This window comes from Stereum hirsutum, assembly GCF_000264905.1.
Source record: "Stereum hirsutum FP-91666 SS1 unplaced genomic scaffold STEHIscaffold_3, whole genome shotgun sequence".
NCBI lineage: Eukaryota > Fungi > Basidiomycota > Agaricomycetes > Russulales > Stereaceae > Stereum > Stereum hirsutum.
The window spans coordinates 281,975-309,908 of record NW_006763133.1 but is presented as its reverse complement, the minus strand read 5'-3'; the positions used below and the strand labels follow the sequence as shown (position 1 = coordinate 309,908).

At 51.7% G+C, this 27,934-nt stretch overlaps 5 protein-coding genes across 5 annotated transcripts in view; 2 read left to right on the top strand and 3 right to left on the bottom strand.

Moving 5' to 3' along the window:
• Positions 1-330: 330 nt before the first annotated feature.
• Positions 331-3,841, top strand: STEHIDRAFT_153377 (uncharacterized protein; the record flags this gene model as incomplete). Its single annotated transcript, XM_007300638.1, has 15 exons — positions 331-359; positions 436-463; positions 524-733; positions 801-927; positions 1,034-1,039; positions 1,100-1,276; positions 1,328-1,405; positions 1,489-1,608; positions 1,660-1,758; positions 1,810-1,908; positions 1,960-2,058; positions 2,110-2,208; positions 2,356-2,625; positions 2,684-2,844; positions 2,894-3,841. 15 exons carry the CDS (start codon positions 331-333, stop codon positions 3,839-3,841), a joined length of 2,550 nt encoding a protein of 849 aa, XP_007300700.1.
• Positions 3,842-6,034: 2,193 nt separating this feature from the next.
• STEHIDRAFT_28104 (uncharacterized protein) lies at positions 6,035-6,343 on the bottom strand (the record flags this gene model as incomplete). The annotated part of the gene is made up of 1 exon (XM_007300291.1): positions 6,035-6,343. A coding segment is annotated over one exon (309 nt), but the record flags the coding sequence as incomplete, so codon positions are not given.
• Positions 6,344-15,148: 8,805 nt separating this feature from the next.
• STEHIDRAFT_153375 (uncharacterized protein) lies at positions 15,149-21,227 on the top strand (the record flags this gene model as incomplete). Its single annotated transcript, XM_007300637.1, has 10 exons — positions 15,149-15,898; positions 15,956-16,015; positions 16,080-16,154; positions 19,611-19,708; positions 19,884-19,977; positions 20,040-20,240; positions 20,329-20,389; positions 20,473-20,561; positions 20,673-20,844; positions 21,181-21,227. 10 exons carry the CDS (start codon positions 15,149-15,151, stop codon positions 21,225-21,227), a joined length of 1,647 nt encoding a protein of 548 aa, XP_007300699.1.
• A 377-nt stretch (positions 21,228-21,604) lies between these two features.
• On the bottom strand, positions 21,605-24,095 carry STEHIDRAFT_153374 (uncharacterized protein; the record flags this gene model as incomplete). The annotated part of the gene is made up of 8 exons (XM_007300636.1): positions 21,605-21,873; positions 21,936-22,019; positions 22,075-22,288; positions 22,341-22,892; positions 22,945-23,163; positions 23,238-23,297; positions 23,360-23,863; positions 23,925-24,095. The coding sequence occupies 8 exons, from the start codon at positions 24,093-24,095 to the stop codon at positions 21,605-21,607; spliced, it is 2,073 nt and encodes a 690-aa protein (XP_007300698.1).
• Positions 24,096-26,965: 2,870 nt separating this feature from the next.
• STEHIDRAFT_52386 (DHS-like NAD/FAD-binding domain-containing protein) overlaps positions 26,966-27,934 on the bottom strand; it is a gene marked incomplete at both ends in the record, with an annotated part of 3,650 nt that continues 2,681 nt past the window's right edge. The window contains one exon of the mRNA XM_007300479.1: positions 26,966-27,301. Coding sequence (XP_007300541.1) covers positions 26,966-27,301 — 336 coding nt within the window. The remainder of the gene's footprint in view (positions 27,302-27,934) is intronic.

Genomic DNA, 27,934 nt, shown 5'->3' with positions numbered 1-27,934 from the left:
CGATGGAGAGCTGTTTTTAGCGGGTGTGTTCTCGCAAGATCACACAAGCACAGTCTTACCCGTTTGAGTCCTACCGCACAGCTGGACCTCCGTCCTTTGTTGCTAACGGGACCAGGGCACTCAAGAGGTCTTCAGTGTACCATGCATGACAAGCTGGGGTCCAGATCCTCAGATCTTCGGACTAATGACCAACTTTTCTTGTTGGGCACGAGATAGGCATCGGGGCTAATATTCCCGCCGTCTCACAATATACTGTGCGACACGGCCTCCTTTCAACAGTTCATACTTTTGCCTCGCTGTCTGATCCCTAGGCTCCCCTTCTCTTCCATCATGTCCGCGGTTTTGACTGAGGACGATATGTGAGTGACAATTCACACAATTGTACTCGTTGCATGTATTCTCGGCCGTCAGGCTCAATCACCACGCTTTCTTTAGTCGTCGCTTGGGAGCACAAGAGTTAAGTGTATGACTACGGCTACCCTTTCAGTGAATACTACCCGCATGTTGATAGTCTGTTATTCAGGACATGGTGAAGTCGTTTGGGCGACGCCAGGGCAAAGGAGGTAGTTATCCTCGTAAGGAACCAACCATGAGGAAGCATATTGTTGGACACAAACACTGCCCCAATTGGAATCTCATCAGGAAGTCCGTTGCTGGTGAAGCGGTCGAGCTGAACGCCACTGACGCAGTATTGTGCGGTTTGGTCAAACGTGACCTCGTCCTCATTCCGCCGGTACGAAGAATTCGTCCGCATCGTATAGCGTTTTGGTAGCCTTACCTTGTTTTAATCTCTTGCTCAGATGCAATCGTCATGTGCTAGCTCTTTGCAAGAAGGCCGTGAAAATGCTGCTCCCTTTACACAACCTGATAACACTGCGTTTGGCGCTCGAGAGATTTCTCAGCCCTCTCTTGTGGGTATTACCCCAAGTGCGTCGTTACGACTCTTACACCTCTTCGCCACATCTGCACGACTGACCAATCTCTAACATCTACATGTTCGCGACTATTTTGGACGACTAATATATCTATTCAGCTCAGCGTATGTGGCTCTGTCGTTTTATGCACACGCCTTCCTCCTGACGTCTTGTCATATGTCTAGAGGGTGAAGACGAGCTTCCACGGGGACATGCACAAGCAAATATTCCTACCGAAGGGGAGACAGCACTCTTAAAAGCGTCCAGTAAGCCTGACAATTGTGCGGAAGGGCCCGTTAACAACTCCCGACCGTCGCATGGTGACGGTGCTGGACTACCCATTCTCCCTCTGGCTTCAAGTAGTGAGTCCTTGCATTCATAATTCTTATTCTTATTCTCATCGCCATTGATAGGTGTGGACGTATCGAACCCGTCTAGCAAGACCGCTGAGAGTGGCGCAGAGTATATGGACACCACTCCGACGCCTCACGGTAATGATGCGTCTCTACCTTTGCTTCTAGCGGCGCTTACTTATGTTTTCCACCTCTGACTCCGTTCTCAACGTTATTTCTAGGTGCAAACCCGTTACTACCGTCTGACCAGATCGATGAGTATGGCGACAAGGCCATGTACAGGTCCCCATCGTCTCACGACGATGTTTCTATTTTAACCAGGCCCCTTTTGAATCTGGGAGGTGCGTAGTCCCGTTCATCATTCCTGGCTGTATCCTCATCGTCATTGATAGGTATCAATATGTCAGACCCGTCCACCGATGCGCTGATGGACACTCCGCCGTCTAACGGCAGTCATGCTCCGCTCACCGGGGCCGCTCAAAATATGGGAGGTGCGTAATTGCATCTGTCATTTCTGACCTTATCCTCATCGTTATTGATAGGAACGAATATGTCAAACCCGTCTAACGATGAGCCGATGGACATCCGGCCGTCCCACGACGGCAATGCTCTTCTACCCGTGGTCCCTCAGGACTCGGGAGGTGCGTATTTACGTCCGTCATTCCTGGCCGTATCCTTACCGTCGTTGATAGGAACGAATATGTCAAACCCGTCTAACGATGAGCCGATGGACATCCCGCCGTCCCACGACGGCAATGCTCTTCTACCCGTGGTTCCTCAGGATTCGGGAGGTGCGTACTTATGTCCGTCATTCCTGGCCGTATCCTCATCGTCTTTGATAGGCATGGATATCCCAAACCCGTCTAACGATGAGCCGATGGACATCCCGCCGTCCCACGACGGCAATGCTCTTCTACCCGTGGTCCCTCAGGACTCGGGAGGTGCGTATTTAGTTCCGTCATTCCTGGCCGTATCCTTACCGTCATTGATAGGAACGAATATGTCAAACCCGTCTAACGATGAACCGCGCTCGAGAGGCACGTACTTTGTCTCCTCATTTCAGATGTTACGCTAACTGTCTTCAATAGGCACAGAACTACGTGATATTTCCGGGATACTTCGTGATAGTACAAGGTCGCCGCCAGTTCGTCGCTCCTCTGGGAATCAACTCCCCGAAACGCGTCAAATAATGATTAGCTTCGAAGACCGTCGACTTGTAATAGACAGCGAGCCAACCACCGTTGATCTAGGACCTAAGGATTTCGAGACACGGATGGTCTGCCCACGCGGTATTGTGTCTGTCGCTGTAGAGGAGATTATAGGTTATCTATTCGTTCTTCGGCCTAGCATAGCCTCGTGTGAGTGGACCCCTTTGTTCCTATTATCGCACCTTTTTTGACGTCGTCCGGCATTTAGCTGCTTGTCGCGTCACCTGGCACTTTCCTCTTCTCGAGGATTACGAGCTCCTCCTGATTGAACGCAGAGCGAATGCTATGTCCTGGATAGCCCATGATCGTAAGGTTCCGCTCATCGAGTACAACGGGAATGATTGGGTTTATCTGCGTTGCACCCCAGTTGTAAGCTAGTCTCCATCATGATCACGATGTATGTCTCATACCAGTATAGCCTCTGCATCAATTGAGTGTGTTCTCGCCGCGGTCATCAACTTCGATGTCTCAGCCTCAGGACCAAAGCGTGCCGTCCAAATTCCCCACGTTACCGAACAGACCAACGCCTCACCACGTTATCAACGAGGTCGAGGATGGCGACCCCTATACCCAGGCGGAACAATATTACAACCCACCTACTACCTCGAGACCTAGCAGCGACCCTACGCACCTACCTATGGATCATGATGAAGACCAGGACACGACAGCGTATGACTCCTTGTACACGCATCAGTCCAAACCCAACACAATCATACACACCCACAGCAGTTTCTCGCCCCCGGTCATTTCTGCGGACAGCGATAACGGGGAAGACGGTCGCACGGTCGATGGCCGTGGTCACCTCGAATTCGGCACGCAACCTTCTTTGGGTGTGGCAACCCCAGCTCCTGTTGATCAGCCTCCTGCTGCGAAGGATCTTACGGACGCCGAGGACTACATGCTCAAGTACCTTGAGGAGGAATACAGCCAAGATAAAGTGCTGAAGCTTGTGAGGTCGACGAAACCGCAGACATCACACATCCTTTACGTTGTATATCAACTTGCCCTGACGATCGGGACCATCGCGAACAAATACCGACCGTCAAGTAATCTTTCCATCTCCCGGGCCCTTATTCCACGCCGAACCGACCGAGATACAGCTGATCTCGCTGTCACTGAAAAGGTGATGGTCGCCTTCTTGTGCAGAAGCTGGGGGCATATCCAGGACTGTCAGAGGGTTGCTCTCGCTCTTGCCAATCATGAAATCATTTCCCAGGACAGCAAAGCGAGGCAATGGTTGTTAAAACTTCAGAAAGGCGAAGATGCCCCGGAATCAGAACGCGGCAAAGGTGTACCTCGCACGGGGATTGGGGCAGTTTGGACAGACCTAGGAGTAGCCAAAGGTGATATCAGATTACCGCAGTAGCGTTGGGTTGACTTAATATACGTCGTTTACATTCTTGAAATATACATCGCGTTGGCGATCATCATCTGTCTTCGTGTCTACATCCGCTTTCTGTTTCGAATACTTACCGATCATCGTGAGTTCATGGCTTTCCAACGGAGTCGGAGTGACTATCAGGAGGGGTAGTTTGTCAAATAAATTTTTGACACTGGCGACATTGCGTCTTGTGCAAAGACATTGGGTAGTAGCGAGGGAGGTCCTAGGTAAGGAGCGAGCGGGAGAAAGTGATGGAGAGTGCGAGACGAGGCCGACTCGTCAGCGAAGCTGACAGCCCATTGAGCCCCTTGGCGAGCCTTGCAAGCGCTAGCAAGCTCCTCCAAGCTTCGGCTAGCTCTCCAAGAGACTATCGCTGATGGTGTAGTTTCCTGCACGAGACAGCTAAGTGTACGAAATTTACTATATGTATAGTCATAACATACATGGCACTGACGCAGACTGCAGACTGTAGGCGTGCGGCGTGTTACAAACGAGGACGTGTGTTGGCGGGAAACGAGCAGAACTTAAGTCACTCGAAGAGTATATTGGTGAAGCTTAGCCGAAATGACGCACCCGAGGTAGAGTTTGCTAGTAAGCGGAGGAGCGATGGGCTCGCGCGAAAAGGTGTGGAAGAAAATGTATATCTGTCCAGAACAGTTTGGTGCGGATGGTATCTTGAGACTATAGGAACCTCGAAGACAAGAACAATTCCCAGTAGTCGCATGAATGGGATTACGTACACTTATGCGTAGATAGTAGTAAGCACGCCGACCAGCATCAACGAGACAGGAGCGATTGACCACCAGCCGAGACTGAAATCCCTCTTCGTAAGTCAGTGAACGACAGGCCGCCATACCCAGAAAGATGGTAAGAGCGAAAGAGAAATATATCTGGGAGCGGTATTAGAAATACCGGGGACGAAAGCAGATGCAGGCGGCAACTCGGCGCAAGTCCTCGTGTTCCCACGTGGGAAGTGGCGGGTGTCGCGCGATACTTACCAGTGTACGATGGTCCGCACTCCGCGCTCGTCGCCATAAGAGAAGTCTCGAAATCGGCTCTGGTGTGTCCTGATTGAACTGGAGCCTTACCTCATGCTAACCCTCCTGCGATAGGCATCCGTGCACACCAACCTTTTTTGTAATCCACATATTTCATGCCCTCCGTGTTACATCCCGCCACCACGACACAAGTTCTCTCTGCATCAGTCGATTTCCCTTGTATATTTCGATGTCTACCACTCTACCTTTCAAAGATGTCAGTGTACTTTCAGTAGCACGAGTAGGCTTCGCAGCCGTATATACATATATAACATGATTCGGCGCACGCACACCGACCCCCGACGGGGAACTCGCAGGACCGGTGGCGGCTTTCGACGATTCCGTCATCATAGCTCGAACGCGACGGCGTCACTTGCACTCACCTTTTTTCGCCGACAACCACTTGTCTGCTCTGGACCTCAATGTTTCTGCCCACCTTTCACTCCTCTCAAGCTGTCTCTGTGCTCGCCATGAGGCTTAGATGACGAAGGAAGGCGTCCATGCTCCCTTTGGGCGTACTTACTGTCAAGGAACGGTGTCCTAACTTAACAATTAGAACTGAACGGCCGATTAGGTATGGTAGGGATGAAGTCTGCGAAGTCCTGATGACACTGCGGGTTTCATCCAGCGGATCGCAATTGGAGAAAAACGATCATTGTGGAGCGGCTGCAGCTTCGACTATGAGAGTGGCAGAATCTTGTTGAAAAACACGAGAAACACGTGGAAACGACACAACAGAGTCGCATAAATCTGGTACATCGAAACGTTGCTCGGACGAGTGCCAATGTATCTCTAACAAGCTAGCTAGTAGCCGAGAGCATGACTGTATAGTAGCTATGAAGTTGAAGCAGAGTAGACAGAGATAGCGAAAGCAAATATTGAGAGCAGTTGGAGGTGTATAATGAGGTATTAGGGGTGAAAATCGTATAGTAATCCGGTGTGGCGCAAGGTGCCACATTCATTCCTTGATCTCCCCGGGGCCCGTCCCCTTCCTGAGCCACACCTCCTCCTTCCCCACTAAAAAGAGCCTATCTTCTCTCAGCGATTCCGGCGTGGACAATAAATCCCAGTACGCCTGCCAACGAACCTGTGCATCTCCGTCAAGGGCCTCCCTTTCACTCTTCGAGAGCGTGCAGGCCGGACGAAATCCATGTCGGACCCACCTGTAAAGGCCGCCAGGACAGAACTGGGTGATACTGTACCTCTTCTCCCCTTTCTGGATCGGGATGTTCGAATGCCGGATACTGGCGGACGAAAGAAGAATGGTCGAACCCGGCGGGAAACGAATAATGAGCTTGAGATCTTCGAGAACCAGATGGCCACCCAAGTTGGGATCGTAATCCCCCAGGCCGGTGACTGAGCATGGAACAACAGGGATGTTACCAGGGTCTGTATGCTCATCGGTCACAGTTTGAGGGCCCAAGTTGAACGTGCATCCGGGGTAAATGCTATGGGACGGAAATGTCGGCTTCACTTTTGGATGGTGCTTGCAGATCGCCTCGACCTTCTCCTTCAAGTCGCAATAAACTTTCGGGAAGTGTGCAGCAAGGGACTCTGTTGCAGTTGAAGTAGTCAATCAGTGGTCAAAATAGTCGGAACGGATAGTATACGCAATCACATACCGTTCTGGAAAGCGACTACCCGTTGCGCATCATGGTTCTCAACCAGCTCTCGTACCATTGGGCGGTGCGCCTTCTTGTGTTGAAGGTTATGGACGTCCTGCAAGTGATGTCAGTACAGTCACAGTGATCAAAGAAGTTACTGATCTTACCAGAGAGCCGCTGCCACGCGTAAAGCCGACACTCACACCGGGATATGGACCACGGCGGTTGTGACGATCCTTCACCGACAATGTTGACGAGTACTTTTGCCGTGTGGTCTCAAGGAAACACCCTAGACGTTCCATGGACGCGTCCCAGGTCTTCTCTTGGGGACGGGAGTCGGTCTCCACAGGCTTGCCAACGCAGACGATTGAGATGTGGTTGGTGCGATCGATGATATGGGTGGTTCGTCTATAGGGTACACTGTCAGAGAAGAAAGCCCTGGCTCAAAAAAAGAGCGGTTTACGTACATGCCATTCCAGTTGAATAGACTATGCCCGGTCTCTTCAGCACCTTCCAAAGTGACCTGAACCTTCTCTCCTCCCCTTCTATCGACTTTCCCTGTATCGCCACCTTGTACCGCCCTATACTCAAACACGTCGAAGTTCTCCGTCACAGTATCGACCTTGAGGTATCGGTTCACGTATCCTTGACCGTGGACGGGCATTCGTCCTGCCTCCCTTCGCTCAGCAGTCTCTTCTCGCCTCTTCCTGTCGGCCCTCGCGGTATTTGCCGCTTTGGCACCCTGACCTCGTTTCCGTTTTTTCTTCCGCACGTCGCTGACATCCTGTGGTTCGGAATCGCCATCGGTGCGTCCCGCACGGTTGAGCGTGGTATCAAACAACACGGGGGCAGAAGTCGGCAGAGACGATGAAGGAGTGCGACGAGTTGTAGGGCGTTTTGTGGCGTTATCGACGGCCGAGGGCGGTCTGTCCTCGCAAGAAATAGGGACTACAACCCTGGTAGTAGGCACGGGTGGAAGGTTCGGATGTGGAGTTGTGGGGCTTGTTGAAGGTGTCGTGAGTGGAGACGAGAGTTCGGTCCCGCGATCCACGTCCTCATCCGAGCTGACGTCGAAATCAGGGAGGTTGTCAGGTTCGTCCTCGGGCTCTCCGCGAAGAAGCGCCGGATTCTCCTGCGCCTCTTTCTCTCCCTCCAAGTCGTCCCGGTGGCAAGCCGCGTTCCAGGCAGATTCGTAGTCGAAATTTGTCCGAACGATGAAGGCGGGGGAGAGACCCGGATACAGCCTGCCCGACCGCGTGGCAAGAGGAGACCAAAACTGTGGAGGCATGGTAATGGCGGAGGGCGGAGGGCTGGTCTTGAGCGTTATATTTGACGATTTAGACAACGCGGGGCATAGAGAAAAAAAGGAATAAGAGTTAGCGACGTGTTATGTCAATCGAGGAGATACAACCGCCGCGAATAGATATTCCGAACGACCACAGTTCATGACACAAAACAAAAAGGCCGAGAAGCAAAAAGAAGGGAAGGGACAGGAGCGAAAACATACTTTTTCAACACGTACCCGAGCAGAGCTAGAGAGCGATGATAGGCAAGCTCACGCGCTAGCGACAATTGGACGTGTTCAGACAGGATAGCGAAGACGTCCAAGCAGTTCCCCGAAAAGAGGGAGCGTAGCAACACGAGGGAGAATGAAAAAGAGGAGGGAGTCAGCATAGCAAAAACAAGGGCGCGAGCACCTCAAGCTTTGTCGGTGAGCTGCTTGACTTCGCCGCTGCGTCGGAGCCAAGGCAGTCTCATTCACGTTGGCTGACCAGGCTGCTCACCGTGACAAAGCATTGAGGGTGTGTGGAACTTGTAGACGTACCTGCGGGACGGCTCACACGCTAGCGACAATTAGACGTGTTCAGACCGGATAACGAAGACGTCCAACAGTTCCCCGAAAAGAGGGAGCGTAGCAACGCGAGGGAGAATGAAAAAGAGGAGGGAGTCAGCATAGCAAAAACAAGGGCGCGAGCACCTCAAGCTTTGTCGGTGAGCTGCTTGACTTCGCCGCTGCGTCGGAGCCAAGGCAGTCTCATTCACGTTGGCTGACCAGGCTGCTCGCCGTGACAAAGCATTGAGGATGCGAAGAACTTATAGACGTACCTGCGGGCCGTAGTAGAAAAGTGGGAAGAAGGAATTGTTGATGATAGGAAGGGAAACATGGGAGGAGGTCTTGTTTTATTGTCGCCATGACAGGCGAGATGGTAGCGAGACGGCGATCAGCAATACTAAAAATAGGCACCAAAACTTCAACCTGCCTCAAGTCGGGCCCTGTCGGGCCAGCCCCCAGTCAAGGTCACGTGTGTTGTGTGGCACACGTCCGAGGAGTCTGAACTTCTCTGAAGTATAACCTAGTGAACGATCTTCTTCACGTCAGGTGATAACGGTTGGTCAGAGCCTAAGTCTGAAGTGAACTGTGAAGCACGTACTACTATGTGCGAGGCAGGGGCGTCAGCCGGGAGCCCTTTGCGAGGCAGGGGTCACATGTAGTACTGAACATAAGTATGTACATGGCGTATGTCCACATATATACTACTTTGACCCAAGCTCACTGGTGAACCTCTCGCGATCATCAATGCCAATATTAGCGACTAATAACGGCCAAATAGTAACGGCGACTCATGCACAGTGTCGTCCCCTCTCGTAGTGCGCTTTTTTACACGGAGCGTACGTCGCCTTCGATGAAGGGACGTTCATACTACTGTTCACTATTTCTCAGAGTCCTCAAAATACTACTGCCCCTTATCCTCGTTTTGCACCTTCTCTCCCTTGCGTGACTTTACACACCTTCCCCCACCTTAGCCCCTCGCCATCACCATCACTTCCCGCTCCATATCATATCTGGCTCTGTATCTACCTCCCTGCCTTCTTCTCCGCCAACCTTCTTTCGACTTTTCTGCATATTCGGCCTCGGCCTCCTCCTCTCGGTCCTTATTCGGTAAATGTAGGTTCGTGCCCGGGAAGGGATCGCCTTTGGGTGCGACGACTGGTTTTCTTAGCCTAGTCCGAGCGGCGGTCGGTGTAGCGTCGGATCTACGAGCGAGTGACTTAGTGTTTGGACCATAGTTGGGATGGTTTTCAAGGGGCGATGGCAAAGGATATGTCGTGTAAGTTTGAGTGGGTCTGTGCGAGCGTTCATAGAAGAGTTCGATGCCGGGTATGATCTTTCACCTCTGCATTCTTCGCTTTTGTTTCGCGCACTTGTGTTTATACTCTTAGGAGGGAGTTGGTATGGGTATCTCGTCTACATATACGCGGTCCTGTACGTTGTACACTGAGCCATCGGTGAATAGATAGATGTGGAAGCCCATTCAGAAACTCATGGAAGAGGCAAGGAGCGAAATATGCAGCGAAGTATGACTTTCTATGAGCGTTGTACTCATCTTATGAAGACGACAATGATGGGGCTGCATCAGGAACAATAGACTACCTATGAGTCCTCTGCAGGATAGATGGCCCGAAAGCAGCACCCAGGCTCCGTATCGACATGTCTTAGCTCTCAGATCCATCATTAGGTCCTTGTACAGTCCAAAGGAGACAATGATGTTATTTCTCGGGGTCGCAGGAGATGTACGATACGTCAACTGTACGATCTACACAGGAGGAAGAGTTTACAGTACGTGAGCTGCGGCCCGGGTCCAAGCAGGCGATATACGAGGTTGAACATACGACATTGACTACAATCGCTTGGACAGTATATGCTCTGGTCCAGGGGAAGATTCTATAAGAGTACGATAACATGTCAGTATATCATCGATGAGGCATGATCAAGACTCTACAAACGCTTTTTTTGACGGGGAGTGAAGGCGGCGAAGACTCTGAGTGCATGGGAGACCGCATTCAGACCAATAGAAGACTATAAGATGAGACCAGGTGGGACCAAGGAACATACGTTCAACGGGGGCAGCGTGAGTGACGGTATTCTGCTCCAGTGTATCGCGAGCCTTGATGCGGTTGAAGATCTGTCGTGCATTGTCGGAAAGATCTTGCCGAGCATACGCTGCTAAAAGAGGGCTGAACGGCCGGTATAAAGGAGCGGGTGTGCTCAGAGTGAAGGACTGAAAACCACTATGAAGCGATAAAGCGCTGTGTGCCCGCCGGTCTTCAAGAAGCTTCCGTAAAGAGAATTGAACCATGCAGGTAGGATGGAACAGAGCATACCATTTGGTGACGTCCGTGATTCTGAGGCCTGGGTGCTTGGTACAGGGTACATCGAGTGATGTGAAAATACTGCAGAGCTAGGTTGAGAATAGAATGCCCAATCGTATCACAATGTAGTTGCTAGCCTGCACTGGTGTTGCAAGAACAAACACAAAACCAGTGGCATCAGCAGACGTCGACGAGCGCGGACGCCATGAGATAAAGAGACGATAAGATAAGCCCCGCTCCGTCGTGACCTTATTTATGTAAACAGTCTAGCTAATGTACGGTCGTGAAGCTGTAGCGTGCTTCGTGGACGTGCGAAGCTATTGCAGTCTCGGCCACGTTTCAGCCCAGTGTGTGAAACTATTCCAAGCGTGCAAACAGAGACGTAGGTTGATTTTGTATGGTTGTTTGGCTTGTTTGTTTTGTCAGGGACTATGCAAACTGCTGAAAACAGCTCAACGCAACGTTGCCAGCGCTAGGAAAAGCGACGAACAAATGATGCTCTAATATTGGCAGAAGATCATTTCCCAACAAGGGCAGTGCCCAGATGAGGGTCACGACTAGTCTCCCACAGTCAGACCTAAGGAGGGGAAGACAGTCGATACCGACTACGTACACGGGGACTACTGCATCGCCATGTACAGGGATCCTATGGTTTGCTCAGAGTCGTTCTCCGCTAACGTGCTGCATTAATCTGCCTCTGCTATTATCTGACTCGAGCTCAATACCTCGTGGCATTCCTAACTGTACCGAATTGTCGGACCTTTCCTGACACAGAGCGATTCCGAACTGATGCACCCATGCAGTGAGTGTGATATGCTTGAGGAACAGATTGAGGGAAGGTCTGGGTGTGGAGGTGTACCTTCCGTGGCCAGGGACCGGTCGTCGCCATGCATGGCCGCGTGGCGAGCCCGTGGTGGTGAGGGCAGGTGATGCGGGTCGAACTGCTTGTGGGCTGCAGTCGAACTGCTTGTGGGCTGCAGCAAGGATACTGAAGCTGCTGAGGTCCTGTGCGAGATGTGGTGTATGGGGAGCGAGTGATCGTCGTCTGGAAGGCGAAAGTTCAAGTTCTGTGTAAGGAGGACGAAGGGCTCTACAGATGCGAAAATACTTGGAATGTCAGAGGCAAACCATGGGAGCCTGAGGAAATGCACACCATGGTCCACAAGGAATTCGGAGCAAGTATGATCGCGCACGTACGCCTACGGCTCACAGCAAGGTCTCGGTATAGTGACAACAGCGAGGCTCGAACGAAAGTAGGGAAAATGAAACATGGAAACGGTTCTCAATAGCTCCTAAGGAACTGACTTATACATCATAAATCACGCCGTCAACACTAAAACCTTTGCAGAGAATTGCATGTAAGTGAAGGTAGCCGTTGAAGGAGGGAGTGAGCAACAAAACACGGACCTCGACATCACTAACAATTTATAACATCCTCGGCCTCAACGGGGGTAGCATCTCGATGGTATGCTCCCTCGGCAGCCTTCACTTCGCACCTCTCAACACCTCCACTTCGGGGAGCGTACGTTGAGGCCGGGTGGCGTAATCATGCAGGCCATTCTATCAGTGTGGCGTGCCAAAGGGCTCCGTTGTCAGCGAACGATTCCGATAGCACAAATTTGAACTGAAGGAAAGAGGAAAGAGAAACAGTGGTCATGGTATTAGGGACAGCATTCGAAACTCATGGCAGCCCCAAGCTCGTTGACCTCCCCTAACTCATCCAAATTCTCCATCTCCGAGTCCCTTCTCGGACGAACAAGAACAAAAAGGTTCCACCAGGGTTTTGAGCGTCACGGTGCCAGAACTTGACCTTGTCGAAGACATAGATGTGCCAGCTCGAAATGACGGGGCTGTCGAGATCTGCTACCCAGGTGAAAAGTGCAGGGCGTAAGGACGCCCACTCCACCACCCGAAGAGTATGTCCGTGTTATAGAGCAGACGAGTGTGACTTGTAATTATTCAACAGCAAGGTGACTGCTGCCGAAAGCAGCCCAGAGAGGCCTTGAGGCCTGAGGGGTGGTAGGGACAGCCGTGTGGGAAAAGCGCGGATGCTGGCCTTCCGAAAAAGTTGTACAAGGCCTTGCCTGTAAGCACCTCCGTCAGCAGTAACCATGTTACAGAGATAAAGATCGAAAGAGGTGGTGGAGAGTAAGTGGTGGATGAAGTCGAGGTACTTGGGTACGACCTAGTACGACCCGGCGTCCTTTGACGGGACGCGTATGCGTGTGGCGCGCCAAATATCTAATTTGGAATAAGCACCTGTTTTTGTGTGGCGCACTCTTGCTGATGAGAACTTGATTCTTGAATGAGCAGCTACTTACCATCGGCCATCAAATGGGATACTCACGGTCAAAGGCAGGCGCTGCTTGTCCACACTGGTCGCTACAAAGTAGCGACTTTCCTGGACTCATCCGCGATCTACGCCCGTAAAAACCCTTATTCGCACTCGCATTCACAACGTACAGACTCTGACCATCGGAGCTACTACCTGAGCTTGCCATGCTACCTGTTCGATGACCACATAACAAATATGAGGCCGAGGAACTAAGCAGGTAGGCGTTCAGGTTGTCCGAAAAAGAAGGGTTCCCAATCCCCAAACCAACTAACGCGCGGGCGGCCTGACGATCCTCGACCATGGCTTCACACGACATGTTAGACGGAGTGAGAATCGAGAAGACGTCGCAGTGGGTTGGAAGTTGCACGATGAGAGAGAGAACCGCGGCCGCGGTGCCATATAAAGGTATGTGTAGGGCAGATGGATCACAAGTGCTACAGGAGAAAGGAATCCGCGTCAAGAAAGGCCATCGAGCGCCAGACCATCTCGGTGTCGTGTTTAGGGCAGGCAGGACTCACCTGGATACCGTTGAATTCTGATCTCTGCATCGTATGACGTGACGACCAGCAGACTGAAATGAACGTCGATGGTCTATGGCCGCGTAGTACGCGTGTTTCACTGTTTGGTTCATTTCCGAGCTGTTTCCAAGGTCGACAAGACGTAGACAAGAGGTGTGAGCGTCCCAGAGGCTCCCAGATCTCCCAGGCCTCTAGGCGCGTTTCTCACTTTTGCTGATGTTGTCTACTTTTCTGGATTTCCTCAAGGCCGCAGGCAAAGAGGGAAGGGATCAGATAGGGTAGGGATCTGGGGAAACAGAAGAGAATGTGCTGTTTTGGAGTGGGATGGGGCCGACGATAGTGAGGGGCTGGAGGCCCATACTTGCGCGATACGGTGACCTAGAGAGAAACCGATTCGAGATAGTATCAGGCGGCTTTTGCTGTCTTATGATACTGTGGGATGCATATCTTTTAGACTAAACCTCCCCCTTCGTCGAGCTTGATGAAGGCAATCGAAGACCTTCATGCGCCCACAACTAGCTGCATGATAGACTTTTTATAGCGACAGAGAAAGAGGAGAAAAAACTTAGGAAAAAATGGACAGTGCTTCTACGACATCCTGACGGTCCTGCTCGAGCGTCAGAGTGCCAGAACTTGACCTCGTTGAAGACATAGTGGTGTTAGCTTGAAATGATAGGGTGTCTAGGGTTACTCAGACTGCTCCAAGGGAAAGTGCACGGCATAAGCACTCCCGCTCCAAGGAGTATGCCTGTGGTATAGAGCAGACCAGGAGTGCCTGTAGTTATCCACCAGCAAAGTGACTGCTGCCGAAGGTAGTGCAGCAGAGGCGCGGCAGTGGTGCAGCGGAAAGGGGCGGCGTGGAATTCCGATACGGTGTGGGGTTAGTGTTTGGTCAGTGTCCCGTTAGAACGGAGAGTGCCGCTACGTATATGGACTGCCCCAGCATGGGCAAATCGGCTCGCTCTTCATCACTCACCACGATGGCTACTTACAAAAGCTCACATAGGCGCTTTCCGCGCGGGGCTTTAAACACAATGACAATGACAATGACAATGCGTATGCAATATTCTGTATCTTCGCTATTTGGAGTCTGAGTCTTTGTTGGTACGTTCTACTTCAGTCGCCAGTAAAAACCAGCTACCGCATATACTCACCGTCACGCTCGACCGGCTCGCTCTTTAACAGCGTGACGAACCTCTCCATCGTCACCGCTGGCGTCGAGGATAAGAGGTTGTGAGACCTGTCACTTGTCTAGGGCTTCGTACATCTGGCATTTCCTGCAAACATCGTTTATTACCTCGTCGTTGAGCTCTTCGACGGCGCACCACGTCGCCACGCTACGGTTCAACCGATGGATGTCCGCTATTAGAAGCTGAGGTTGGAATCTAACCACTAGTCCGTGAGGCACATGGTAGTGAACAGCCCCAGACTGGGCCAAATAGTGAGTCCGAGTTTTCTACGCTGCAATATCCGACGTGCGGGGTGTTTCATTGTCGACTCATGCGGCGTCCGCGCCCAACCTGTCGACGTTGGCGCTACCTTCGGCGCTCATCATGTAAACGCGCCTTATACGGCGGGATGCACTCCCATGCGTATCCGCCCTTGGGTCTCATCGCTTCGTCCCAGATCGTCACACAGCATCACCCATGTCTTTCAACGACATTTTCCGGCCTTATGGCCTCTTCCATACGCCAAAACGAGAGATGCAGTTCTCTCATTTCGATTGGGTTGCATCTGTTCAGGACAGTCCTCGTACCACGCGACCCTATGTTCATGAAATGGTGCATTACAAGTCTGTCCATTCTCCCTACCACGAGTTCATCGTCGTATGCCTTCGGTGCCCTTTCGATCGCGACTGGAGAGGTATAGTGATACTCGAGCGTTTTGTGCGCTTCGGCCAGGGGGCACAGGGGGCGGACAGAGTTGGATCGAAGGCTGCGAGGGTGTTGTCGCCGGAGTGTTTCTCTGTAGGGTTTCCAGCTGTGGATAAGGTCACGGTATGCAAACCCGGAACGGTTTACGACCCTCCGGCACTTCCTTCCCCCAACGAAGCCGTCGTCATCTCCACCCTCTCAATGCCGAACGACCAGATATCCGACGTCCAACTCAGCGTACTATTGCACATTCTCCACGCTGAGCAGCCCTGCTACGACGCCCTGAAGTTCCAGTGCTATTGGTACGCTGCGGCTATCTATGACGCTGTGAGAGTTCAGTGCTCTGGGAGGACAGTCAAGGGTCCTTACTTCCATCTTGGTGGCAAGCATGCCGGCCCCTACAACCTCTTCTCCCGGCTCACTTTTTTCTCCGTCAACGAGAGCTCGATCAGAATCAGGCTCCCGACGAATGAGGTGCTAGACAAGTATGAGCAACAATTTGCGCGGTTCCAGAGCGAACAGGTACGTCGTATTATCTTAGAGTCTCCATGAGATCTGTCGCTCATCATCCTTTCATAGGCGGAGAAGATTCGCTTGGAGGATGCGCACAGGCAGGCAAGTTTTGAACTACAGGCAAACGTAAGTCACAAACGAATGCGAGCACGATGGTTCAAATGTTTTCTATTAACACCTCCTGCGACAGTTACCTGTGCATGTCGAATGGGAACGAGAGAGGGAGGAGAATCGAATTCGGCAGCTACTACCGGTCATACCAGAGGTGACGGCGGCGTAGTGCACCCCTTCTAAAGCAAGTTGAAGTACGTCATGTGCGCCTCCTTTTTGACGAGTAACTAACCTGTTGGTCCATTGGAGTAGCTCTTTATGAACTTCATAGTCTACGTTCATGCGGCATATATCGCGAGTTGTTCTCTTTTTGTATGATCTAGAAGCCAAATGTATCTATCGCTGAAGGGAAGTGATGTCTCTGCCGACTAGCAACGGTATAGTGAATGTTTGTGCCACAAGGGAATAGAATTACGCGGCAGAGAATTGTCGGAGTATAATAAAACGGACTACGGACTACACAGCGAGCTTGTCGACAAGCTACACAAGAAGTCTAGAGCGTCAACAGCTGTCGAAACCAGCCATTCCCTCGAACATAGTAACTCGCAACGTGCCCATTCTACTGAACTCTCGGAGCCCGGGTGCCTAATCGAAAACAGCGAGTAGAGGCTTGTGCCTCGGGTACGACGAAGCCAACGTTGTTCACGTTCTGGCTCTTCTCGAGTAAAGAGCCCAACTCAACGGGGAGAATGCGTCTTGTATCCTGCGGGGCACATGCTAAATTGAAAGGAGTCAGAGGTGGTAGACTGGGAGGACGAGGACATAAGAAATATTGGAGGTGTTTGTGGTCTTCAGTCAGGAACGTTATGTGCTGCTCCCGAAGAGCTGGGTGCTGTGATGCATCGCGGGCCACATATATTGGCGGATGTTCCTGGAGCCGAGGTTTGGTGGATAGTCAGAGTACAAAGAGGACGGAGAAAGAATGGCGATGGACGTGCGTGCCGCAGTGGACTTGTTCTGATATTTAACGAGTGGGTGATTCACTTTCGGCGGCACCGAAACCTGGTTCGTAGAACCTGCAGAGTACGATTGAAGAGGCGAGGGAATGTAGCTGACTGTCGGGCGATTCGGCACTGCGTTGAGTGAGGTGGCGTTTGGCGTCGTTTCACCATCGACTGTGCTAGGGTTTCGTTCATTATGGTCGCTGCGTGTCGTCTGCTACTCCGCTCAGGACTCGGATGCGCCACACCGGTGAGGACAGATCTCAGAGAGATTGAAAAGAAAGTGAACCTCAATAAGCAACGTATGATATTCTAGGGCCATCAGAGAAGTTAAGTAGCTGCGAAGAATACATTCGGTGTGCTCACCAGATTACAAGTCGCCTCAAATGTCAGTGTCGTTAGTTGTTGCCGCATAGTCATCAATGATATAGTCTTCCATGATCTTCCGAAGAGCAAATACCCACGATCAAGAGCACATTGGTCCACATGCGATCGTCCGAGCTTCCAGTTGTTGGAATCATCTGCGGCGAGGTGGCGAAAACGCACAGGAGGGACGTCATCTCGTCCAGCCCGGAAGAGGACGGCGTCGTCCGATTCGTTCATGAAGTGAAACCCGTACCCTACAGGAATACAAGAGGCGAATAAGGCACAGCCACCATAGCCTAGGGAAGACTGAACACGAACTCACCTGTATGTCCATTTATAGCATAGTTCACCTCCGGTCCTCATCGTTCAACTCCTTACTTATCGTTCGCTGCCGCCAAGTTCGCGTCCTCGTCCTCCTCGTCGGTCTTGTCCGCTTGTGGTGCTATTCGACTGTCGACACGAGGGAGACCGGTTGGAGCAGTTTGAGGCGAAGAAGACGGACTGGAGCTTGATTCAGGTGATGTTACAACACCGGTGGTTGACCGTGTTGACCGCGAGGGGCAAACCCTGGTTGTCGGTGACATGGCTGAGCTGTCATGACACATTGGGTTGAGTGGTAATTTAGACAAGAGACCAACCAGGCGGCAGGAACGAACCTCGACCACGCTCATAGCATTCGAAGTTCTCAGGATGTCGTCGGCCGCGAAGCTGCGCCACACGCCACACACATCAACTCACTATGTCCTCAACGTGTCCAGCATGAACGGCGCGGAGGAGTGCGAGGTAGGTCCAGTGTGAAGGTGAAGTTTGAAGGGATAATAAGATCGGATGAACTAGTTTGTATACCAGTAGGTTGAGACCAGAGCGCTAGAGACAGCGAAACTGTAAAATGATGATGATAGCGGTAGTTTGCATTGTGCGACATATGGCGGGCGTTCCGGCCAGAGAAGGGGCGGAGAAGGTCAATGATTCCGATACTTGCAAGAGGAGCCTTATAATACGATGTATGTGGATGCGGTGACGGCTAGAGAGAACTTGTATGTTCGAATTCCGGGCTTCCGAAATGGACGTGGAAGAAGCCTTCCCATAAAGCCACAAAAGGCGACGGATGCATACGGGCGATAGTGAGCGACCAGTGCTTTTCGTGATAATTATGACGCTGCCAGCTGGACCTGGCTGGACAAACCAGAAACGCGTGTTCGAGTTGTGAGATATATTAGGGAGGCCGAGCGAGCAGAGATGAGATAAAGGATGGATATAGAACACGCCAGGGTGTGCAATATGACCACCAAAATGTCAGTTGCACGTCTTCATGGTACTGGCCGACATCCATTATTGATTGATGCTTCGTACTTTTGAGAATATCGTAGCTGGTTCAGACGAAAAGAGCGACGCCGAATATCTGCTGGCAAATTGGCGTGTGCCGACCGGCACTGACGCGTGGTGGCACGTGGGAGCCACGAGCCACACAACGGGATTACCCTGCTTGCCGCATAATTATGCCAAGGATGCCAAAAACAAACAAGGCTAAACACGGTGGCGCAGTCCCACTACAACGAATTGTAGTCCGGGGGTAATACTAGGTGCCACTCCCGGTTTTCTTGCTCCAATATTGCTCTCCCAGGCAATACACACTCTCTTAAAGCGGGCTACTCCCAGGCTGCACTTGTGGTGTGCATTTTGTAGCGCAGCCGGAATCCCCTCATCATGTATCTCAGTATCGTGCGTCACCTTACAGCCTTTGTCCACGCTCAAATGACGACGCTCGTTGCTTCTTCCTTCCGCACCACCACCACCTCGCTCGCCCTACCTCGTACGCATTCGCACCCGCTCGTGTATGGCCACAATACCTCAACACCACACAAGAGACGGATTAATGAGTAGAAAGAGGTAGGATAACAGTTTGGTTGATCCAAGGAGCCGACGCTGAGGACCCAGGCTTTCGGACCATCCTTGGTATGTTCCTTTTCCCTCGTCTTGATCTCTGCTTCTCTTATTTTCCGTCTCCCTTGCTCAAGAGAGGTCGAGCCACTCCCTCTAACTAGACTCTCCCATCCGATATGTCTGCGAAACCCACGATGCGTCAGCTGGCGCCTATTCGTACGCCCCCTTCCGCAACTTCAGCTCCGTCATCGGAGCCGGAAAGTCCAAACTCATGTACGCCATCTCTTTCGTCCTGGGCGTCAAGAGCGCACAGCTCCGGTCTTAGCTAAAGAATCTCGTCTACCGAGGTAGGAGACTCTTGAGGGACTCGAATGGGGACGCGAGCCCCCAGTGGCGATGTGAGTCTGTATGTGGAACAGGGGCAAGGGGAGGAAGAGGGCGAAGGGACAGCGAAGAAGGCGCGGGTGCTGGCGGCTCATGAGGACGTGAAGGGGAAGGAGTGGAGGTTTCCAAGAACGTGAGTGTTTTTGTGTCCTCCTGGGTTTAGGGGTTGGTGTTATTGGGTTATCGTGTGGCGTGGCCTTGTGGCCCATACATCCCCGGACCCCAATCATCTCCTATTTATCCCGCTAGAAGCCCCATATATGCGCTGTGAGCACAATATATGCGTACTGAAATTTCCTTTTTTGCAGAATTTTTACGACCGGCGCCTCAGAATACAAAGTCAATGACCGCGTAGTAACCTACTCCGTCTACAACACCTCTCTAACCTCCCACAACATCCTGGTCAAAGCTAAAAACTTCCTCGTCTTCCAAGGCGACGTCGAAGCCGTCGCATCCCCCCGAAGGACCTCCCCCGAGTGATAGAGCAGCTCAGCGGGGGCTTGGAGCTGGCAACGGCGTACGAGGAGGCGAAGGCGGAGCAGGAGAAGACGGTGGAGAATGCAACGTTTAATTTTACGAAGCGGAGGGGTATTGCAGGGGAGATTAAGCAGTATAAGGAGCAGAAGACGGAGGCGCATAAGTTCGAGGCGTCCTGTCAGGAGAGGGTACGTCGCCCACCGTCCAGACTCCCTTTCAAACGCATGTATGCATCTTTTCTGACACGTATACCACTGTACTTGCTCGACTGCATAGGACTACCTCATCCTCCGTCGCGTCTTCTTCAAGCTGTTCCACATCGAAGAAGCCCTCGAGCGTAACGCTACGAGATCAAAGACCAAGCACGTACCCTCGAAAGTCTACACGAAAAACAACGCGTGCATGACGAGGAATTGGCAGATGCGAGGACGGAGCAGGCCAACGCAAGGTTGAACGCGATGCGGAAGCTGAGGGCGCTGAAGAGCGCGGAGAGGGCTGTTGTAGGGAAGGTGCGTTTCACTCTTACTGTTCCCTTCTTGCTTCCTTGAACTACTTTTTCTACTGACTCTTTTCTCTCTTCATGGGTGTGCGGTCGGTGCTGATATCGGTTTGTGAATCAGAAACCCGACCTAGTAACTACGGAGGGTAAAATCGCGCATTCGACTCGTGAGATCCGCAATGCAGAAACGACGCCCGGACAAATCGCGAGGGATAAAGAGGCCAGGGAGCTCGTGGTGAAGAACCATAAACGTGATCTAAAGGACGTGCAGGAGGCAGCCGATCAGGCGCAGGGTCAGTCGTTCGTTTTCATTGCTTATGTCTCCGAAAACCTGTTGATGCGGATGGCTGATTTGTGTTGTGTGAAATGTAGAGGAACAGAGGATAGTCTCACACTGAACCAATCAACATTGACAGGCATCACTGCAACTTGAACGCCGAGTGTATGTTGATCAATGGGTAAACGAGATATTAGCACCGTACGCGCTGATGCTCCCAACACGTGCGAACTTATCCAAACACGGCCAGCAACGGTTTTACTTGGAGCTTCATGTCTTATCCCTTCTGCTGTCTACATTACATAGTTGCTCGCCTACTTTGATGCTAGCCTCACTGAGTCATTATCCCCAGGCTTGCCTCAAGGCAAGAAGCCAATCGCCCTCCAGGCAAGTCATTAGCGTTGCGTGGCCAGAGTCGGACGCGACCGATCATCAAATTTAGTGACGACTAAGAGGGTCATGGTGAGCAGTTACGCAGTGTATATATTGAGCTTGAGCTGAAAACAGTCGGAGGCCTCATTCAAGAAAAGTGACACTGTATTAAGTTCAATAGTATACAACTGCTGCAAAACATCGACGCTCAGAGGGCTGTATGCCCCCCATTATGTTACAACAGACACTAGAACTTGTCAAACCGTAAATTCAGATAGATATTCGTTTCATTCGATGCAGAAGTAGTCCCAAGAAAAACGCAAACCACCAACAAACCGCATATATTCAGCGAAACGAGAGGTGATATCATCCAAAGAACTGCGACGAGATATAGGTAGGGAGGTTTAGACTGTGCTTGATGAACTGCCCGTCGATGCCACATATGCATCGACAAATGCACGAGCATTAGCAACTAGCCTATCCTTCCTAGCGGCTGCTTCCGCAATGGCCACCTTGGCTAAGGTATGTTCTTGAAGGAGATCGAGGAGATGTCGACGAAGATGAACACGGCTCCCACCTGCAGGGTCATTCCCCAGATCCTCGACGATGGGGACCGAGACGCCGAAGACGTCATACCGGGCAACACCATTGCCAAAGTCCACGCCGGCATCCTCTATGGTAGAGATTACATGTGAGTATACACTACAGTAACATCGTGGATGTGCACACGCTCACGTTTTCCGCCATTGGTGGACGGGGCTCGGACAACGTCAGCGTGGCTGTTTGATGCTGATCGGCCCCGACGCTGTGTGACCTTGCCTGGTTGAACATGTCAGCAAATCGACAGCGATATAGAAACGGTGGAAGAACCGACCTTTCGTCATCAGTTTCTCCTTGGGAAGGATCGAACCGTCTGAGTTCCTCGTCCACTCCCAATCGCAGGTCCGGTTCGCTAAGAAACATTGTGCACAGCGCGTGTCGTCCTCTGGGTGACTACAATCGCCGTAATCCGTGATGAGGCAACAGCTTGCCTTGCATTTAGGACTACCGGGTGAGACACCAGCGCACCACCCGCAACGCCTTTCAGACTGATGTCAGGTATCAGATAGTGCGTCTATATGATGACGAATAAAAACCTACTTTAACGACCTGCATCCCCCTATTTGTAATCTCCCTACGCCACAAATCTCGGCCGTGCGACTTTTTCTTCATGAAAGCCAAGTCATCGTCAACATAATAAGGACGCTTAGTGGCCTTTGCCGCCTCTTGCACTGTCTCCTCCTCTTTACCGTCCTCCTCTACGCCCTGTATATCGCCATCACTCACAACGCTATCCTCGCTACTGCTCTCGTCATCCTTTTTCTCTTCTCCACTCTCTACCGGAGCACGCTTGCGCTTGCTTCCTGTAGATGGTTTAAGATGTGGCGTCACCTTAGTCGAAGAACGCCTTCTACTTCTGGACGGCACAGAAATAAATGCCGCCTTAGCAGTGGACAAAGATGGCGGAATTTTCGAGAGCGTGTTCGGCGGCAAAGATTTCGTGCTAGGGAGTTGAGTAGCACGACGGCGAGATGTGGTGGCCGAGGCGGACTTCGTCGGTCGTAGCGTTTTAGGCCGGGCGGTAGAGGAGCGCGTCCGTGGCTTACGAGACCGTTTGAGAAGTTCAACAACATCTTCGTCGTCATCATCGGGCTGGTCAAGAAAACTCAGGTGAATATCAATGAATGACGAGTAAATAGCGTACCTTTTCATCCTCCCCTTCACTATTGACAGCCTCCTGTCTCAGGACAACCTTTTGACGTTTTCCACCCCTCTCTCCGCCCGAAGATTCCTCCTGTTCGACATCTTCTCCGTTGTCCCATGTTTGATGGTGCACGTTGTCTTCGGACGTGGACTGTTGGACGGGCGTACGGGATGGAGAGTCCCCTTTTTCCTTGTCGGAGACGAGACTGGAGCCAAGAACCTAAACGTAATCATGAGCGATCCATCCAGAGCAAGTGGAATAAAAAAAATGAGCGCCCAGCATGCAATACGTACGTGCACACCCTCCTTGTCTACCCTAGTATCGACCCCCTGCGTAAAAGTGTTGTCTAGATCCTAAATATAATATATTAGTTTCAAATGTCTATATAGTCCACGTCGACGAGAGGAGAGCACACCCGAGGTTCAAGAGTAGTGCGTGAGATATGCTGATCAGGGTCAAACACGGCCCCTTTCCAACAGGAAGAAAATGGTAAAGGTTGATCTCCGAATAGATCCTCATCCTGCTTCCTCCAATAGTCCCTGTCGAACAACTCGATCACACTACCCGAAGGTCTCGCGTCTCGCGGGAGTTCAGGATGTAAAGAGAGCAAACCGCGCCACCATTTCTCAAGTGCGAGTGTGCGTTCGGTCCATTTCAGTATAACGGAGCAGCTGTCTTCGTAGAAACCTGTGACGGGGACGATCCATGCAGCTAGTCCCCCGTGGTTATGCGTGGGCTCGTCCGCGTCCGCGTCCTCGTCCTCGTCCTCGTCGTCGCTATCGGCATCCTGTTTCAAGACGGACAGCCATCGTCGCCCTAGTTGGACGTCGGACTCGAGATGGCGAGATATCTCAGCCCATGCTGCAAGAACACCCTTGTCGGTCTCGATGGGGAGATTCCTGTGATACTGCCATCGACTCTGTCCACAATTAGATGAATTGTACTATTAATATAGTCGGAAAGAACATGGATGAACTCACCGCTGCGTGCGTAAAGGCTCGTGCGGCCACCAGCGACTCCGGACACGGCTCACGGTTTGGAAACGCCACAAGTTTATTTGCGAGGAGGCATAAGTGTTGGGAAAACTGAGTGAGCCAGGCATGTAGAGAAATAGGATCAGAGGGTGGGTCGGCATCTACATCGAACGACATCAGGGCAGTGAGATGAGGGGAGACGGAGACGGAGAAGTTGATACTCAGTCTTATATCGTGCAAGTTCACCGAGCCGTGTCAACAGAGACAAACACATCAGACCAAGGTCACGATGGTAGGGTCCAGTGACGCAACGGATTGCCTCTGATCCTCTTAAATGCTCTGTGGTGAAGGTGGGGTCTCAGTTTTGGGCCCATTTGTAGACAGCGTACCGACGTGGTAGTACATCGTGCGCATTTCCCATGGTCGGGTAAGTACCAGGCATACTAGTGCTAAGAACAACTTCAGTGAAGTGATTACCGCGAAGAACGAACACCAGGCCCCCGGATTGCTAGGAGCGTTCGACATGTACCATGAGTGTCAGAGTGGCCGGCGTTGTGCCAGTTACAAATAGTGTGGCGCAAGATCATCGGGGCAAGACTCGTGCCGCCGGCTGATGTCGGCGGGTTCCTCCGTTCCCGTTCTCTGTACTCGAACTTCTGCCCAAATGGAGGGCGCAAGGCGTACGGAGGTAAGTACTTTAGGTCGGAATCATCTTTGCTGGTTAAACGCAAAATACGTTTGGCGACAGACATGGCGCCTTGCAGTGGCAGACCGTTCGGACTGTTTTAATTTTTGAAACTCCCCTCTTTCAAGTTCTCTCTGCTACTAGCCGCTCTGCAGCTCAGACCTCGTTTGCTTGACAGCTTTGATTTCTGTATTAGGATCGCTTTGTAACTACAGGCGTAATCGTCTATACACCAGTGCCCGTCGCCCTACCCCCTGAGGCGTTTCTGTGTTATATTCGTAGTCGAGCACGCTCTGATTCTACCGCTTATTGTCCAACTTGAATCGAGCTGTTTCCTTCATGTTAGCAACCGCTCTGACGTCTTCCTTACGGCTACCAGTGGCTCATGCAGGCTCTGTCCCGGTTGTTTCTGAAGAAATGGGCACGGCCATCACGAGTTGTTTTTATGCCGCTCTGCTTGGTTGTTCCCTGGTGCATTTGTCTGCTCATCGACCAAACGTCCGTGCAACAGCTCTCTATCTGGCTTATCGTGATTAACTTAGTATCGGACTGAGCCACCTGCTTAAGCTCGCGTCATGAATTCAGTTCGCGCTCTACGGATCCCACTCCACGCCACCTCGGTCGGTTTGTCGTATCCAGATTGACACGGACATCCGTCACCAAGACTGTGTGCACCGGCCAGCTCGCCAGGCCCGAGTGACAACCGCTGTATGCCAACACCGATGTCCCCAAGAACCACACTAAACGCAACAATCATATCTTTTACCGTGCGGTCCCGTCCAGTGCCCGGCGCTGCTCCTCCCCAGCACACAAGCTATCGCTTCGCTGACATCCTTCAGCTGTCTACTATCCACGCCATCATATCTGAGGTCAGATTAATACATAGAACGGTATTATTTGCCGACTTGCCATACATTACCCTGCTTAAAATGTCCTTCACACCGTCGCAATTACTTATGCCGACCAACTCCTGTTTCAACATGTGCGAACAGGCTACGTACTCATACATAACCTTCCTCGCAATGATTCCATCACCCGTATTCTCTTCTTTTCCGTAGGTTGGGGGGAAAGTTAAGAGGCTGCCATCCCTCTTTCCCCGTGCGCTGTCCTTTGATCCCGGCGGTAGATTCATCGTAAACACGTTGGCCGACGACCTTGAACTCCATGGAAGATGGCACCTTTCTCTTACTCGTCTCTGAGCTTACAGGGCCGCTTACCTTCCATGGAGACGCTACTACAGAATGCCTTCTCTATACTTTCCCCACTCTCCCTGTGATGTTGATATCCGATAACAGCAACTTTCAGTCTAATTACAGGGCCGCCCTCAACGACTGGTTTTATCTCGGGACATGACACGCGTTGCTTCGACAGGAAGGGGTTTTACGTGCCTGGCAGGGCCAACTTTTCTCGCCTCGCGCTCCAATATCTTGAAGCTGGCTACGTGCGCAGAAGACACTGAAGGAGCCATGTAAACCCTCGACCCAACGTACTGCACTACATCAGAGGAGTTGACTGCATTGTACAGACACATGTCCTATTTGACGTCGTCATGATCCGTGTCGTCGTATTTAATGCCCCTCGCATTCTCGCGCTTTACATTATAGAAAGGGAGCTACAATCGTGTAGAGCCCAGTCACCACACAAAATGAAGGATCGAAAATCAGCTCGGCATGAGGGACTCAAATAGGTACGATGTTCTCATTAGGTACGATGAATATCATGACATTCTATACGTGGGCGAATGATTTGATTCGAGGAGAGCTCCGAACCCGACAAGATTCGAGTCTACGACGCTGGGCAGGCACTACAGGGCACCACCAGCCAGAAACAGTACTGATAAAACATACGGTCGGTTCAACACAGCTGTAGCAGAATCGCGGTGCCAAAGAAAGACAAGAGAACTCGGACGCGGCTCGGTTGACCACGTAGCATGTCCGAACCTATATCCCTTCCCTAATTGTGTTCGTGCAGCCGGTCGTGCGCATTCAGGAGTCGTGGCGGGAGCAGTCTTCGCCGGAGTGGCGGAGGCGGTGGAGGCGGCATCATGGGAGTCTCCAGCCTCGAACGTAGCGAACCGCCCTGCTTCATCATGGGAGCAACGGCGACTTGCTCTATTGTGGATACGGGGTTCGAGGTGTGAGCAGCGGGATCGTCCGCATCGACATCACAATCGTTGACGGATTTGGCTAGACTGTCTAGGGCCATTCTGGGACATGGCGCGTCGTCTGCGTTGTGGTGCCGGAGAACATTCTTCTTTGGAGAACGGTTGGAAGGGTCGGATCGAGCGTGAAGGGAATGGGTCGAAGGTTTGGCGGAAGCAGAAGACGGTTTCTGAGAGAGAGGAAGAGAGGCATCTACTCCGCTACGCGATGGAGGAATATTTTCTCCTTCGGCTTCTTGTATTGCTTGCTCGTCTAGAAAAAGCCACAGCCGAATGTGAGAAAGCTGTCGCAGTGACTTCAAAATTATACGCACTCTTGCCTATTTCGTGCGTCTTCGTCACCTGCCCCCCTCGTCCACCAACGCCATTGGATACGCCTTGCATGTCCCAATCCGCCGGCCTTTCCGACTTCCATTGCTCCGTAACCTCCTCCACCCATTCGTCGGTCGAGCATTGTACGTGATAGTCGATGATGTCTTTCCACTCACTCGTGGGCGCTGTCTGGTTTACAAAGATGACCGCACCGCCGCTGATCGGCTCCCGCTCCTATCATCCATTCGTTGGGCGACACTATCGTGTATATTCAATCCTTCGATTCCATTAGGCTTCATACACAACGAACCCAGACACTGAGATTACTTGCCAGACCCATCCCGTAGAAACACTACGACCGTCGTTCAGAGTATCGTCCTTCCACACATTCTGAGAAGGAGCGGGGGTCATCAAACAATGAATAAGCGTAAAGAGAATGATCATAAGTATATTGCCATATAACAGGTTGCGTCTGAGGGCGTGTAGGGCGCGAAGGAATGTTTGTTCCCTCGAGCGACTCTGACGTGTGACGTCATGAAACTCCACTGGCGACGCGGCATCGCGGCTATCCTCGGCATTGCGGCCGGTTTCAGTATCACGGCTGACTCATCTCCCATGCGAGAGTATGCCACCTTGTTTAACTTTAAATGCGTTGGACTCAGCGCTCAAGCTCAAGGTTGATCGCGCGTCGGTCGTGCAACCTATTCAAACGTTCTTCTCATTGTAGATTTTTTTTTGTCTGCTGCACTGCTTGCTCACCGACGAGATCTCTCTGGCAGTGATTTTACAATCGGCCTCGGTCGTTGGTTCCGAGTCGGTGTTTTGAAATTGAAATACCAATCGTATCTGGATCTGAGG